The sequence below is a fragment of the Hydra vulgaris genome, chromosome 13 (genome assembly GCF_038396675.1).
Source record: "Hydra vulgaris chromosome 13, alternate assembly HydraT2T_AEP".
Taxonomy (NCBI): Eukaryota; Metazoa; Cnidaria; class Hydrozoa; order Anthoathecata; family Hydridae; genus Hydra; species Hydra vulgaris.
Window position 1 is genome coordinate 43,944,752 of NC_088932.1, and position 15,249 is coordinate 43,960,000.

General features: G+C 25.6%; 1 protein-coding gene across 1 annotated transcript; it reads left to right on the forward strand.

Moving 5' to 3' along the window:
• Nucleotides 1-2,399: 2,399 nt before the first annotated feature.
• Nucleotides 2,400-2,981, forward strand: LOC136089912 (uncharacterized). The gene has a single exon (XM_065816011.1). It carries the CDS (start codon nt 2,400-2,402, stop codon nt 2,979-2,981), a length of 582 nt encoding a protein of 193 aa, XP_065672083.1.
• The last annotated feature ends 12,268 nt before the right edge of the window (nt 2,982-15,249 follow it).

Genomic DNA, 15,249 nt, shown 5'->3' on the forward strand with positions numbered 1-15,249 from the left:
TTTAATTAAACAAAACAATATAATTTATGATTATTATTCATCCCCAATTATAATTTTTATGATCATGAAATATTTTTAAATTAAATCATAATTAGCGTGATAAAGAAAGAGGAATGTGCAACACCCTTGAAAATTAAAATTTCTCTAAAGAATTAGGATATTGAAAAATTATCTAAATAACTTTTTTGATTATTTAATTAAACTTATTAAGTAATTTTAAAAACTTAAAAGAATCAAAAATGAAGAAAAAATAAGTAAATAATTATTAATTAAATTTAAAATTAGAATTCGAATGATCTAACACTGAAAAATAAAAGATATCATGGTTAAATCATGTTAAAGTAAAGATATAAAAGATAGAAAAAAATTTAGCTTTAAATCCTTGTTAATAACTGTTTTGATTTTAAATTTTTGTTAAATCAGTTTTGGTTTTGAATATTTGTTCAAATCAATTTTGGTTTTAAATATATGCAAAAAATGATTGTATATTTAAAAAAAAAATATAGAAATAAAAAAGAAAGGAATAGATAATATCTATATTAAATTAACAGAGAAAGTTAAAGGTATATTTTGAAATATTTGTTCAAAGAAATTTTTTTTTTTAAATTTTAACAGCTTCTTTTTTTATTTTTTCAAAGCATTATTTCTTTATTAAAATATATTGGGATAGTTTTTTTCGCTAAATGTTTTATTTTTATATTTTCAATTTAGAAGTGTAGTAGTTTCATAAAGAATAAATTTTTAAGTACATCCATGCAAAACATGTGACTGTTTGAGTCTTTGCTAACTGGATGATAATTGTCATCAACTTATTAATAAGCAATGTAGTTATTCGTAGCATTAGTTTACTTATGAAGCTTAGACAACACACAATAAAACACATTTAATGCACAAGAATCCGAAAGCATTAGAGTTTTTAACGTCAATAGCTATACAAAATATCGGAAACAATAGAAATAAGAGCTGTATAATAATTTCAAAAATTATAAGAAAAATAATAAAAATATATAATATTAAACATCATATTTGTCATCAGGACCTATTCAAAATATGAAAAAAATATATGAAATACCAGAAAATACCTAAAATGTCGGAAACTTTATAAAAATTATGTGATCTATTGCTTGATAAATGTTTAATTAAATTCTAGTTCTTTGTTCACATCAATTCCTATTTTTTATTCGCATCAATTCACTCTGATAATGTTGTAACTCATGACCTTCTTCCGTGTTTATAATTTATTTACTTTTATCTCTTACACATATAAAGTGAAACGTAACCACATAGTTCTAATAATGAAAAGATGTGTATCAAAACCTCAGAATTTTCCAAAATAAAATTAGTTTTGTAAAATTTTTATTATTTAGCAAAAAACAATTTCATAGTGAGTAAAAAGCAGTAAAATAATGAAAAACGTTGAACCCATATGTAAATCTTCAACAAGCGGGGTTTAAGAATAATATTTTAAGTAACTTTCAGAGATACTTTTAATGTAAACAGTTCAACCCCCAAAAAAATCTTTTGCTCAACTTTTTCTTTTATTACTTATACACTTATATGAACAAGAAAGAATTTTCCATCTGTTTTCCAAAATACTCAGTTTAGTTTAAGTCATCTCACAAGAACTCTTTAAATATCAAAATTAAACCTGATTGTACAGTTTCATTTTGGAAATAACATATGCAGTTTGTTGTCAAATTGATATGAATATGCACTTGTTCACTAAATAAAAAATTTTGTCAAAAATTTGATATTCTAAAACGCGTTTCAGAATGTATTTTAACGGGTGATTCGGAAGTTATCGGACAAATCCTAATTTCATTATTTGAGCATAATTATTAGTTTTTCTGGTTTTATGCGGCATAACCGTTCTATAAAATAAAAACTTTATTATTTGAAACACAATTATTTAAAATGAGGTTAAATGCAGCTGAACGAGAATCTTTTCGAAAGCGACTAAAAATGTTTTTTGTAAATAAACCTAATATAAAAAAAAAAATCTTAAATAATTTTGAAAAGGAAGGATTTCCTCGAAGTACAATATATGATAACCTAAAAAGAATTGAAACTGCTCAATCGTTTTCTGATAGAAAACACCCTGGTCGTCCGACATCCTGGACTAGAGAAAAGAAAGCCGAATTAACGAGGCTTTTCAACAATCAAAAAGGGGTCAGTCAGAAAAAAATAGGTATTAAATTCGGTGTAAATCAATCGACAATTGGTCGTCAGTAAAAAAAATGAATATTAAATATAGAGAACATCAAAAGACTCCAAAATACACTATAGAGCAACAAATAAAGGCAAAGAAAAGAAGCAGGAAACTAGTTAACCAACTCTATTACACAAAATCGCTTCTAGTCATCGATGACAAAAAATACTTTTGTTTTGCAGGGGACAACATGCCTGGAAAATCTAGATACTACATAAACAACAAAAAGACATGCCCAGAAAGTGTTTGTTTTATAGGAAAAGAGAAATTTCCAAAAAAATTAATAGTGTGGATAGCCATATCTGACCGCGGTATGTACGAGCCATTGTTTCACACTTCCAAGGCTGTAGCCATCAATTCATCAATCTATATTAATGAATATTTAGAAAAACGACTTCCATTTATTCAAAAACTTCTTCCATTTATTCACACGTATCATGGAGACTTTAACTATTTATTATGGCCAGATTTAGCAAGTTCTCATTATCCTAAAGATTCTCTGAATTGGATGGACCAATATGTCTATTACGTTGATAAGGAATCCAATCCCCCAAATGTGCGTCAAGCACGACCAATCGAAAATTTTTGGGGACATTTGGCACAGAAGGTTTACGAGGGAGATTGGCAAGCTTCAACAGAGCAAGTTTTGATTGATCGCATTAAACTAAAACTACAAGAAATTGATTTAAAATTTTTACAGTCGCATATGAAAGGCGTCAGAGCAAAATTGAGATCAATTGCAGATGGTGGTGTATTTTCATATAAAAAATAATATATTTTTATTAAAAGATAAATGCTTTATTTAAAAAAAATATAATAGTAGTTTGTTTTTTTATTTATAAATAAGTTATTGACGTTTTTATTTTGTCCGATAACTTTCGCATCACAAGTTATAAAATAAAAAATCTAAAAAGTAAAAATGGAAACACAATTTCTACAACAAAGCTTCAATTAATGAATTAACACATGCAATACACATTGCATATTGAACGTGGGTTTAAACAGTTATTCTTGAAGTTAAGAATATGTATAAATATAAGTAATCTTTATTTAGGAGCATATCATAAAATATTAAAACCATTTAGTACGATACATTTTTAAACATTTAAAATAAGTTTATTTGTAATTATAAGGCTTTGCAATTAAACTAATGCATAGTGCATTAAATTATTATATAAAAATTTTTAAAAAATTGAAATTTAAGTAAAAGATATAGGAAAAAAAAATATCTTTGCTCAATTTTAAAATTCAATAACAAAAAAATCCAAACTAAAAGAAAACCCATGGTAATTCATGTAATTAAAGGTATGCTCATTTTATGAGATGGAGAAGCACAAGCACTAATATTTAAAAGCTAATGATATTATGCAACACAGCATTTAGGCAATACCATTGAAAGAAAAAATTGTTTAAATTAGTATTCAACGGCGACTGCAAGTACCAAGGTTTAACAGTGGAAAGTTCATATCCCATATTAGCTGCCTAACCTAAGCAATTCAATACAGATAAATTTTCCTCAAGACTGAAAGATATGGTTTTATTGTAAGTAAACATACTTAAAAAAAACTACTTTCAGGTAGGTATAATAAAGAAAGTAGAAGTTTAATGTTAGATGTAAAGTTCCAAAGCTAAAGTAGACGAGTATCAATATGGAGTATAAAACAATGTCTTATAGTAACAATGAAGTTACTGAAATAAAAAAAAGCGCCGGACATTAAATGCAACTTTGATGTTAAAGTTATAAGAAAAAATTCTATAAATTTGAAAATTTGACATGAGCAATTGTTCTTGCCTAATCGCATCTAAAGCTTTAAACTTAAATTAAACTTTCTTGTTAATACCATTAACAACTAAACAGTAGATCCAGAGGGTCGAAACACATTGATTGTCAGAAAGTAACTTGCTAAACTTAGGAAGAGATGTTAAAACATTTATTTCTGTGTTTTTGTTTAATGAAAAAACAGCATAATTTTGCAGGTATAAATATCTTCATAATGTCCTCGAACAATAAAATTTTCCTTCAATAGGTAAATTTAAAAAAAAACTAAAATAAAAAAATTAAAATAACTATTTAATAATAACATTTAACTATATTTATTCTCAATATGTCTACAAAGTCATCAAGGAAAAAAAAAAAGGAAAGAAGAGACTCAACTCAATAAGTTATTGTATTGTAAATTCTTTTTAAATTGGACATGTGTTATGAAATATATATAAAAAACTACCACAACTTTACTTACTTTTGATTGGTTGCAGAAAGCACTGTTGTTAAACCACTCAATTTTGAAAAAAATTGCACATTTTATTTTATTTTATTTTTTTTTTAATATTTGAGTTGATTCAATTTCAGCAACATTTTGAGATTACAAAATTTTACGATTAAAAAAACCGTGACCCTTTTTTAAACGAAAAAGATCTTTTCTGTTTCCGCATAAAAATAATTATAAATTCAATTTCACTTGCTCAATTACGAACAAATAACTTCTGCTTTTTTTTTTTTCAAATTGTTACTTAGATTGTAAAAGATAGTATAAAACAAGCAGATATGTAAGATGTGTTTCATAAAATAAGCCAAAAAGTATTGAACTGTTCAAATATTTTTATGTGATTAACTAGTTACTTTATTTCAGTTTGATCAAAAGGTAATGTTTCAAGATTTTGATAAAACATTGCTTGTTAGCATGTATCAATATGAAAATCTTAGCCATTTTATAGTGTCATACATGCATTAGTAATACGCTACAGATGCGTTTAAAAACGAGGATGCCATACGACATTGACAGATTATCAAAGTCGGATTTGAAACTTTTTAAATTACGCATAAATCAATGTAGTTAGATATTATTCAGTACAATACTTTCTTGGTATTAAATTTGCCGTTAAAGCTTTCCAGAATACGTGTTTTTAACGAACGTAAGTTAGACATTTACCAAGAAGAACACGTATTAGAAATGCGTTTTAGATGCATGTAAAAATGGACACTTGCATTGGCTCTAAATTGTACTAGAAAATATTTATACTTGTTTAATATGCGCGTTATACTATGTTTTTCTGACATAGTAACAATAATGTATTTTATATATTAATTTTATAAAAAGCAAAATGTTCCATAACCATCAGAATATACTAATGTAATATTTATCTTATATTATAAAAATGTGTCTTTTTTTTAATTTATAACTGTTTATATAACAACAACAAGCTATACAACGTAATGTTCAAAAATTACATTAACAGTTAAACAATTGCAATCAATTTAATAAAGGCTTTGACTTCATTTAAAACAGGTCGTGCAACATAAAGAAGGACGATTTTGAAGACAAACAAAACTTCATATATTTTTCGATAGTTCTTCAAAATTTAACAAAGCTATATCAGAAAAAAAGGAAGTAAATTAAGCTAAGAAAAAATTCTTACTTCAAACTGAATGCAAGCAATCAGTTCAATATAAGTAAATAATAAATAAATAAATAATAATATATAACAAAAATAATAAATAAAACGCGAATGTCGTACAAATAAATTTTAAAAATTCCAACAGGGTTACTTTTAATTTTCTGTATTTTTTGTCTTTTTCTGTATTCTTCTTTTTGTATTCTTTGTCTGCATTTTTCTTTCTATATTCTTTGCCATTTGCCTTTATCGACATAAATAACAAGACATAGACCAACCAAAGAACTTCATATTTTGTATAACAGTAACTAAATGGATCCATAAAAACAAAGATTAAGAAAAGCATAAAATAATCAAATTTTTCTTCGCTAATAACAATTTTGGTAAATAGAAGCTTTAATACTATACATATCAATAACACCCTTAACACAAATACAATAAATTATTAAGTTTAAATAACAACCTTAATGTAATCTAAATTAGTGAGCTCATTTTAAGTTATATGACCATTTAATTTTTATTAGCTATATATTAATTACATATTGAATTATTTTTTAATCGAGTTAATACAATATATTTAAATTAGAATGAGCAGTCTCTCCTATTTATAGAAAGTACAAAACAATATTAAAATAGCGAAATCTGTATTTCCAAATAAATAGGAATAAACAAATTTATAAAATTAAAAGTAATAGGTAATGATTTACTATTAAAATAGTTATTTATAAATTAGAATATTGATGTTAAGAAATTGATAGAATATTGCACAAAAAATATTTAGTAAAATTCTTACAATTACAGCAAATGCAACAAGCGTATTAAAAACTATATTGTCAACATCTTTCTCTACCACAATATTTCTTGTATATAAGTTAAGTTGACAAATTTCTGTGACCTTTAAATGTTCTTGTTCAGGAAGACTTTTGGACATCTAAGTCAGAAGCAATGAACCGGTTTATTCCCAGCATTAGATTCAAAATTAGTCGTTTCTGAGCAAAGCTAAAACGAACTTTTATTTAAATTTCACACAAAGTAAAGAAATCAATGACATGTTCAAAGGAAAAAATTGCACATGGTAATGAACAAACCATATCTAAACAACTTATTGGCATGCACGTGCTGTTCCTATTCTTATGCAACAAAGAAATATTTTACTTAAGTTCACCATCAGTTTATAAACTTGCATTATTATTTGTATAAATACTGTTTATTGAAAATAGTCTGCCACAAGTTCACCAATCACACTATTTTTTGATGTGTGACCTGAAAAATATCTTAAAAACGTACATGCTTAAGTTTTATTACAAATAAAACGACACAAAATAAATTTATAGTGTTTCCATTAATCACTAACCTAATTATTGTTAGATTAGTAACTTCTGCAATAACGTCTTGTAAAAAAAATTTATTAATAAAAAATTGATGGCTTCACAAACCCACTATAAAAAGCCATTTGAAAGGGACAAGATGCAATATTTTCTATTGAACAAAAAATTCATAGACTCCATCTATCGGAGCACTGAATAGAAAGTCCATCAGTATAAACATCAAAAAATATGAAATTAATTTCTCCTTCAAGCCTGAGCAAGTGCAATTACATTTGCTTAGTACATTGATATAAAATCGAGTTCTAGTTAATGCTTGGGCATCGTTCAGTGTGTCACATTTTTCAAATTTCAAAAATGTGTTATACCAAAATATGTACACGTAAGGCAAAACGATATTTATGGTACTGCTAAAACATTATTACATATATTATCATATTAGTGCAAACTTTAATAGACTCTATTATAGAGGTATATATACAACAACAACAAAAACAACAACAGCAACAACAATCAGAGCAACCATATATTTACCAAAAGTATAGATAAATTTATTCAATCTATACTTTTGGTTTTTTGTTTTGTGTTTACTATATATTATCACATATTAAGTAATAACCAATATATCCCTGGTACAGTTTGCGCTGAAGTGTTTATGATAGCATCATTTAATAATACTACTATTAAATATTATATAAAAGCACAATTACCATTTGCTATAATTAATTGCATATGATTATTGTAAACTATAGCTCAACAATATCTTATTTAATATCTTTATAATATTTAATATAATATTATGATAATAGTAACATATTATATAATATAAAATCATATTAATAAAAATTCCATTGATATATTTAAAATGTTTAGCAGAACGAAATATTTTTTAATGAAATATTGTTATGTTAAAATAGTTTAACACATTATAAAAGCGATGAGAAGACTTGTTCTTCTTTTTTTACTTTTTATTTTGAAGTCCTTACGGTCTTATCACAGAGCACGACGGATGAGCATTTAATACCAAGTTCATGCCTCCTTCCTAACCGATGTCGCAAGACTTGCCTAGAGGTGGTGTTTGAACCATGGATCCTTCGTTTCTGAGGCAAGTGCGTTACCACTGCGCCACGGCTGCTCAAACACTGCACCGCGTTTGCTCGACAATTTTGACAGTTAATTACTGAATCTTCAAAAAGTTTTTCGTGAATAGCTGATAATGCTTGACATATATAGTATTAAAAGTTACATAAATCAAATGAAGACTTGACACTTAACTTCTTCATTTTAATCTAGCAATTTTTTCGTACACATGCGCTCCTCACGCCTAGTGTTTATGTTTTTACATTGAAACCAGACCAGGCTCAACTATAAGTATTTTTTAATAAAACGTGATATCAAACTCGAACTTAGAACTGAAAAGTAGAGAAGCACATTTTTTTTGATCAACACGAGTAGTATTATATTATACGTACTCCGAGTATTTACAATACCTGATGGCTACAATACCAGGTACGAGATCAGCACCGACTAGGGACGTATTTATAGGAATAATATTTGCAATATTTATATTTTGTAAATTTATATACTAATGTGTTTTAAAATTAATTAGTCTTTAAACTATATACTTTTGTATAGAAATGATTATTTTGCATTTTATTATTTTGTAAAAACATCTCTTGATGTTTAATCTTGGATACCTTTGCCTAAAATAAGTCTTGACACCTATAAATTAAACGTAAAGGGGAAGGGGGCTTAATATGAAATAAAATAAAAATTAAATTTAAAAAAGAAACAAAAACAACTTCAGCAGAAACGGTACACAATTGTCATTTAAGTTAGTGGTACTTAAATTACTAACTTAATTACGCATTAATCACTTCCAAATTGCGAACAAGAATTTCAATTTTCTGATATACACGAAAATCTAGATATTTTTTTCAATATATAGTCCCTTTGTAATGTATAAGATCATTTTTCCTTAAGCTTGCCAGATGTCTGGCATTAACGGAGGAGAACATAGTACCAAATCTGAAAAACAATTTTTTTTTACTGTGTTCTTCTTTATAAAGGCCGGACGTCTGACAAACCAATTTTTACTTGAATTTTTAGTGGTTCTCCCCCTTTGTATTTTTTGTTTGCATAAATTACATTATCCGCTCAACTATAAATCCTCAAAACCCGACTTTTGAACAGCTTTTTTCAATTTTCAAAGGATTATAGTGATTAAAAGTTAGATTTTGCGAGCCAACTAGACGCTTAAACAATTTAAAAGACAGCCACGCTTATTTTAACCTCTTAAATTTTAGAAATTGAGTGATTGTTATTGTTAAGCTAACTGCTTAGTTACGTCTGTGTATATTTTAAATCTCTAAACTGCTTTTTTTATTATTTATGAATAATAAATTAAGCTTAAGAATACGTTTATGAATTAAGAATAAATATTTCCTTTTTACTTTGAAATAAACAGACCAGAAAATTCTAACAATATGTAATAATATTTGTGTGTTTTCGCTGTAAATGCATATTTTAGATATATATATAACTATACTTTATTTAGTACATATATATATACAATTACAATATACACACTTCCCAATAGCCGCGCAACGTTTTATTCACGTTTCAATCACGTGTATTTTAGGTGACTTTGTCCAGGTTACTATTTTACGTGAAAGTTACGTGAAAGTTACGTGCCAAAATATTGCATCTAACGGAACTTTTTTTATTCTTAAAAAAAGCCTGTGATAAAAAATATGAAATAATATTTTTTATTATATTATTTATTTTTTGTATAGTATAGTTTTTGTATTCATTATATTAGTTATAATTATTTTACTGTAATGTTGATATAATTAGTTTCTATTGTAGTTTAATCATAATAAAAAAAAAATTGGTCTATATAATATCTTATAACGCAATGAATTTAAAACAGAACTAAATAGTCCAATATATTTTAAGTTGTAATATCTAATATCCAAATTACTTCAAATTAAGTTAAATAAATTAGTACCGAGCGTCCCTATTTGCCACATAAATAAGATTAAACTGAAATACAAGGTATGCTTTTTTAGACTGGCGAGTTTGTTTATTTTGCTTACTTAATTTAGTACAAAATAAGTTATGTTATAACAATTTTAATAGCAAATTAAGTAAGCTACATAGACAAATTATATGTTCTAGCAGAACTTATTCTTGATTCTTGAGCAATGATAATGTCTGTAAAACTTTATTATTGCATACGTTATTGCTCAAGAGTCGATTAGATAAAAATCAAAAATAGATTTTCTTCTATTATTTGGTTTCTATCAACAAAGTTAAAGAATTTATCCAACATAATATCAATAAACAAATGTGTTATGTTATTTATGATTGATATATGTATATATTATTATTATATACTTTATCTTTTTGTAATATGACATCTTGATCTGGTGCTTTACTTGTTAAAAAAGGTTAATACTTATTTATTTCATTTTATTATATTATATAAATATTATATGAATAATATATATATTTGAATTGTATTTAGGAAATTATTATTGTATATATTATATGACTTTTATTACTATTGTTATTATGTACAATATAAAACAGGTTATTAACGCGGATTTGTTTAATGTTTTCCCCATAAAAACATTGAACAAAATCCCCACTTTTTTATAAATTGTTTCATGATTAAGATCAAAGAAATAGCAACACCAGAAAATCTTGTTGCCAAAACAGTTGGCGACTCACCATGTAAGATTTGTGTTAAAAATATGTGATTTAAGATAATTATTTAATAATCATATTGATATTTAAGTTTTTATTTGTTTCTTTTTGCTAAGTTTGGTGTCGCTAGCTAAAATTGGAGAAAAAATTGAATTATTCATTAAATAAAGTTTGATGCATGCTCTTACCCAGTTTCCTTTTCTCACGGTTTAATCATTTATATTTTAGGTGACCTCGTCCAGGTTACAATTTTACTTGATTGAAGCATAAAAGTTACGTTACCAAATAATTGTGTATTTTGGAACTTTTTTTATTATCAATAAAAACCAATGATTAGAAACTTGGAAAGATATTCTTTATTTTATTTACTATTTTTTATAATTTAGTTTCAGAGTTTTTTTTTTTGGGATACTCCCGGAATACCGGATATTTTTCTAAAATTTATCTTTTTCCAAAATATTTGAAAAGTTTTCCATACATACAAGTTAAAGTATATATTATTGTCATCAACTTGGCTGAATGCAAAATTCAGGTTATTTTCCGCAAACAATTTTCCAAATTTTTTAAATATAATGATTATATGAAATATATAGTTTATATATTCATTATTGTAATTACTTTTTATTATACTTTTATAATAATATAATTATTTTGCATTGTAGTTTTATAATAATAAAAAAAGTATCAGGGTATAAAATATCTTATAACATCGCAATGCATTTTTGACAAAAACAAAATGTCACATATATAATATTTTATCTAAACATATTATATTATTTTATATCTAAGTTTTATCAATTTAGGTTTAATAAATATATAACAAAGCTTATTTCAAAATCGAGTAACGTTATGGCAGATAATTCTCATATTGCAACATGCAAACCCTAATAAGGTATACTTTTTTTTCTACCCTATTATATAATATTTTAGACTGTCAAATTTGTCGATGCAATTATTTTAATAATAAATAAGTTATTATAACTTAATTAATATTAAATTTATCAAAATACATGACAAATGATAAGTTCTGTTTAAAATATTATTGACTAAGAAGATCCAATGGTATTGTTATGTTATTGCCTAGGAATATCATTCTATAGAAAGACACATTAACTTTTTAACTTTTAAAGTTTGAGAAAGTTCACTTTTCCCTCTCTTCGTCTTCTTTTGTGATCGCAGCCTGTAGCAAGAATGTAATTTAGTTCATATCTTGTTGGAGAATGCAACTTGATTCTGAGTTGAATTTTCAGCAATCGGTATTTATTGGAGACCTAGTTGGACATTACTTTATTATACATACTTGTAGTTTTATACCTTATATATTATATATAATTAGGGGTAGATACAGCTCCTTAGCCGTGGTGAATGTTTCCACAGCAAAGGGAGCCTCAAAGTGAAAATCTCACCATGGGTAGGAAAATCATCATATAAAATCCCCACTATAATGTGTGGTTATGTGGTAACTTTTACACTTTTACAAGTTGTTATAATTTTTCTGCGTGTATTCTAAAATTACATTTAATCTTCAAAACTTTGTAGATTACTCATTTTAAGCAACTTCGTGGGCTCTCACCTTTGAATCTAGTGAGTTAATGTATAAACAAGTTAATGCAGAAACAAGTGCAAATATAAGAAGATGGAAAACAAAGAAAACAAATTATTTCATCAGATGTTATCACATATGGTGAGTAGAGGTCTTTTTCTAATCACATGCATCAGTTATTAACTTTATATATAGATATATATTTATCTATAGACAGATATTAGATATAGATATATATAGATAAACAATATTTTTTTAGACTTGTATTTTTTATTTTGTACTTCTTTTTTTTATTTATCTGTCGACTGTTTTGTTGTCTTTTTTTATTAAATCCTTATTTATTTTTTAGCAACTTTTAGCAAGAGTATAAAATTAGAAGGCAAATGACTTTTTTTATTTTTCTACATTGTATGTAGTATTGTTTTCTTAAAATTATTTAATGATTTAGATAAAAGAAAACAACTAGAAAATCTTTTTGCCAAAATGGTTTGAAAATAAACCTTACTTGGTAAGTTTTAAAATAAAACTTACCAAGTAAGATTTCTTTTAAAAGTTTGTGATTTAAGATAATTATTAAATAATCATATTATTATTTAAGATTTTATTCGTTTCTTTTCAGTTAAATCTGATTCATTAGATAAAGTTTGATGCGTACTCTAATAGGAGAAAATATTGACTGATTCGTTAGATTAAGTTTGAAGTGCGCTCTTTGTGGATCGAAGCGTGCTCTTCGTAAGTTGCAGATCTATGACTTTGTACTTATTACTTATTGGATATAAGGAGGATATTTTAACAAAAGTGCAGCTTTTATTACAAATTCAAAATGTTTATGAACTAATATACTGACTAATAAAACCATGTAATTTAATACGTATTAAACATTTCCTCGACGATGAGTTTTTTTTCTTTACACGAATCCAAAAACTTTGTTTTTATAAAGCGTAATTATTACTTAAATATTAAGTGTTAAAATTTACCTAAAAAGCTCGTCTTTTAGACAGTTCATGGCGACCAAAAAGTTACCTAAGTATCACGTTCCAAAAGTAACGTGAAAAACACGTCCATAAATCACGTGAATTGGTCATTTCATGGGGACCAAAAAGTCACCTAATGTCACGTGCCAATATAACGTGAAATTCACGTTTTTGTGACGTCGCTATAGGTAGAAAAAATAAACAATGCTATTATATTCTATTTCTTGCAAATAATATACAAATAAGTAATTCTCTTTTTATATGACGGAGGTGACTTTTTCAATGTTAGTAAGAAACAATTTTTTATATAAAATATACAATATATATAGTATAATTAAAAAAGATCTATATAAAGTATATAGAAATCAGTAGTTTATTTTTTATCGGATATTTGTACAGTAATAGTGATTTGATTGTGGGTAATAATTATAAACACACAGCAAATTAATATTGAAACTTGATCAGTATATTAATTTTATGTTAATTAGCGAATTTTTATTATTATATGTATAATTCTTAAAGAAAGAAAAAATAATATTATATGTATGTATATAAACTAGAAATTTTGACTTTACTTTTTAGAGAGTGTTTTATCGTCTTTAGAAATATATGTGTATATTATATGTATTGTGCGTATATCTTATTAAATGTTTTGTGTGTATATCTTAGATGTGGAAGAGATAAGAGCGGAAGAGGTAGATTTGCTATCTCTTCCGTCTGAGAACTTACAAAAAGAATTTGTTTCTTATCAAAGTCAGCATTTTTATTCCTTTTTTTTTTTTTTCTATCACTGTAGTTTTTTTAAAGTTTAAGCTAATACAAATTAAATATTGAACTAATTTTTCATACATTTCGTTTATTTAGAAAGTAGTAAAAGTAAGCAAAATTTCATTTTATTATTATTGCGTGTTTTTAAAAATAATAATGAGGTCAACTTTAGTCACCACTTTTATTTTTTTATTTTGAAATAACATAATCAAACTTTTTGTTTTTAATTTTTTTAAATGTTTAAAAAAATTAAATGTTTTTTTTAACTTTTTATATATTTTCTTAATCTATTTAGGAAATTTAGAAAATTTGGAACAATCAATTAATTTGCAAAAATTTTTTGTGTGTATTACACACCCTAACTATTTATTTATATCTAAAACTAAATGTAGTTTTTTTAATTTATGATTAGTCCTGGATTTTGTACTCTGCGGCCTTTTTTTAAATATGATTTTACACTACACTAGTAAGCAAACATATTTTGTTCTTTGTGAGATAAAAGTTGTCAAAAATAAACACATTAAATAAGTATTGACATATGATATGTTTTAGAGATTCCAGTCAGCACGGTTGGTTGCTATACTATCCTCGACAATAATACCTTGATTGACTGTTTTATTATAACTTTTTTATACAGTGCCAAACTCAGCTTCTTCATTAACTTGTTAGTTGTTTTACTTGCATATAATTGACTTATTACATTATTTGGTTGGTTTTATTGTTTTTTTATTTATTCTCAAGAGCTCCAACTGCTGCCTCTTCAAATAAGTAAGTTGTTGTACTTGACCATAATGAAGTGTGAACTCACACTTCATTATGGTCTCACTCATAATGAAAAGTATGAATTCAAATAAAGTGTAATAAACAAGTTGTTGTATTCACATATACCTGATTATTACATTAATTAATTGCCATTATTTATTTACTTTTTGTAATAAATTTTTTGTTAGTATCTTACCAGTAGATAATTGATATATATATATATATATATATATATATATATATATATATATATATATATATATATATATATATATATATATATATATATATATATATATATATATATATATATTTCAAATTAACGTGGGAAAAATACCTGTTATATCCTCCCAGCATTCGGGTCTTCTTTCACAGAGTTTCTTCTATCGCTGGTGCAGATATGGAGAATACTATCCACCTTTTAAATGGAAAAATGGCACCCTATACAGCACCAAATAAAGGGAGGTTACCGGGAGGAAAAGAAGAGGTGGCTAAAAGTCGTAAATTACTTTAGGTTTTAAATAAAGACATTTTACAATTTAAAGAAAGTTATTTTTGAGCCAC

Bases quoted from the DNA above. Each gene is read 5' to 3' on its own strand.
- LOC136089912 (XM_065816011.1), top strand. From the start codon at position 2,400: ATGCCTGGAAAATCTAGATACTACATAAACAACAAAAAGACATGCCCA.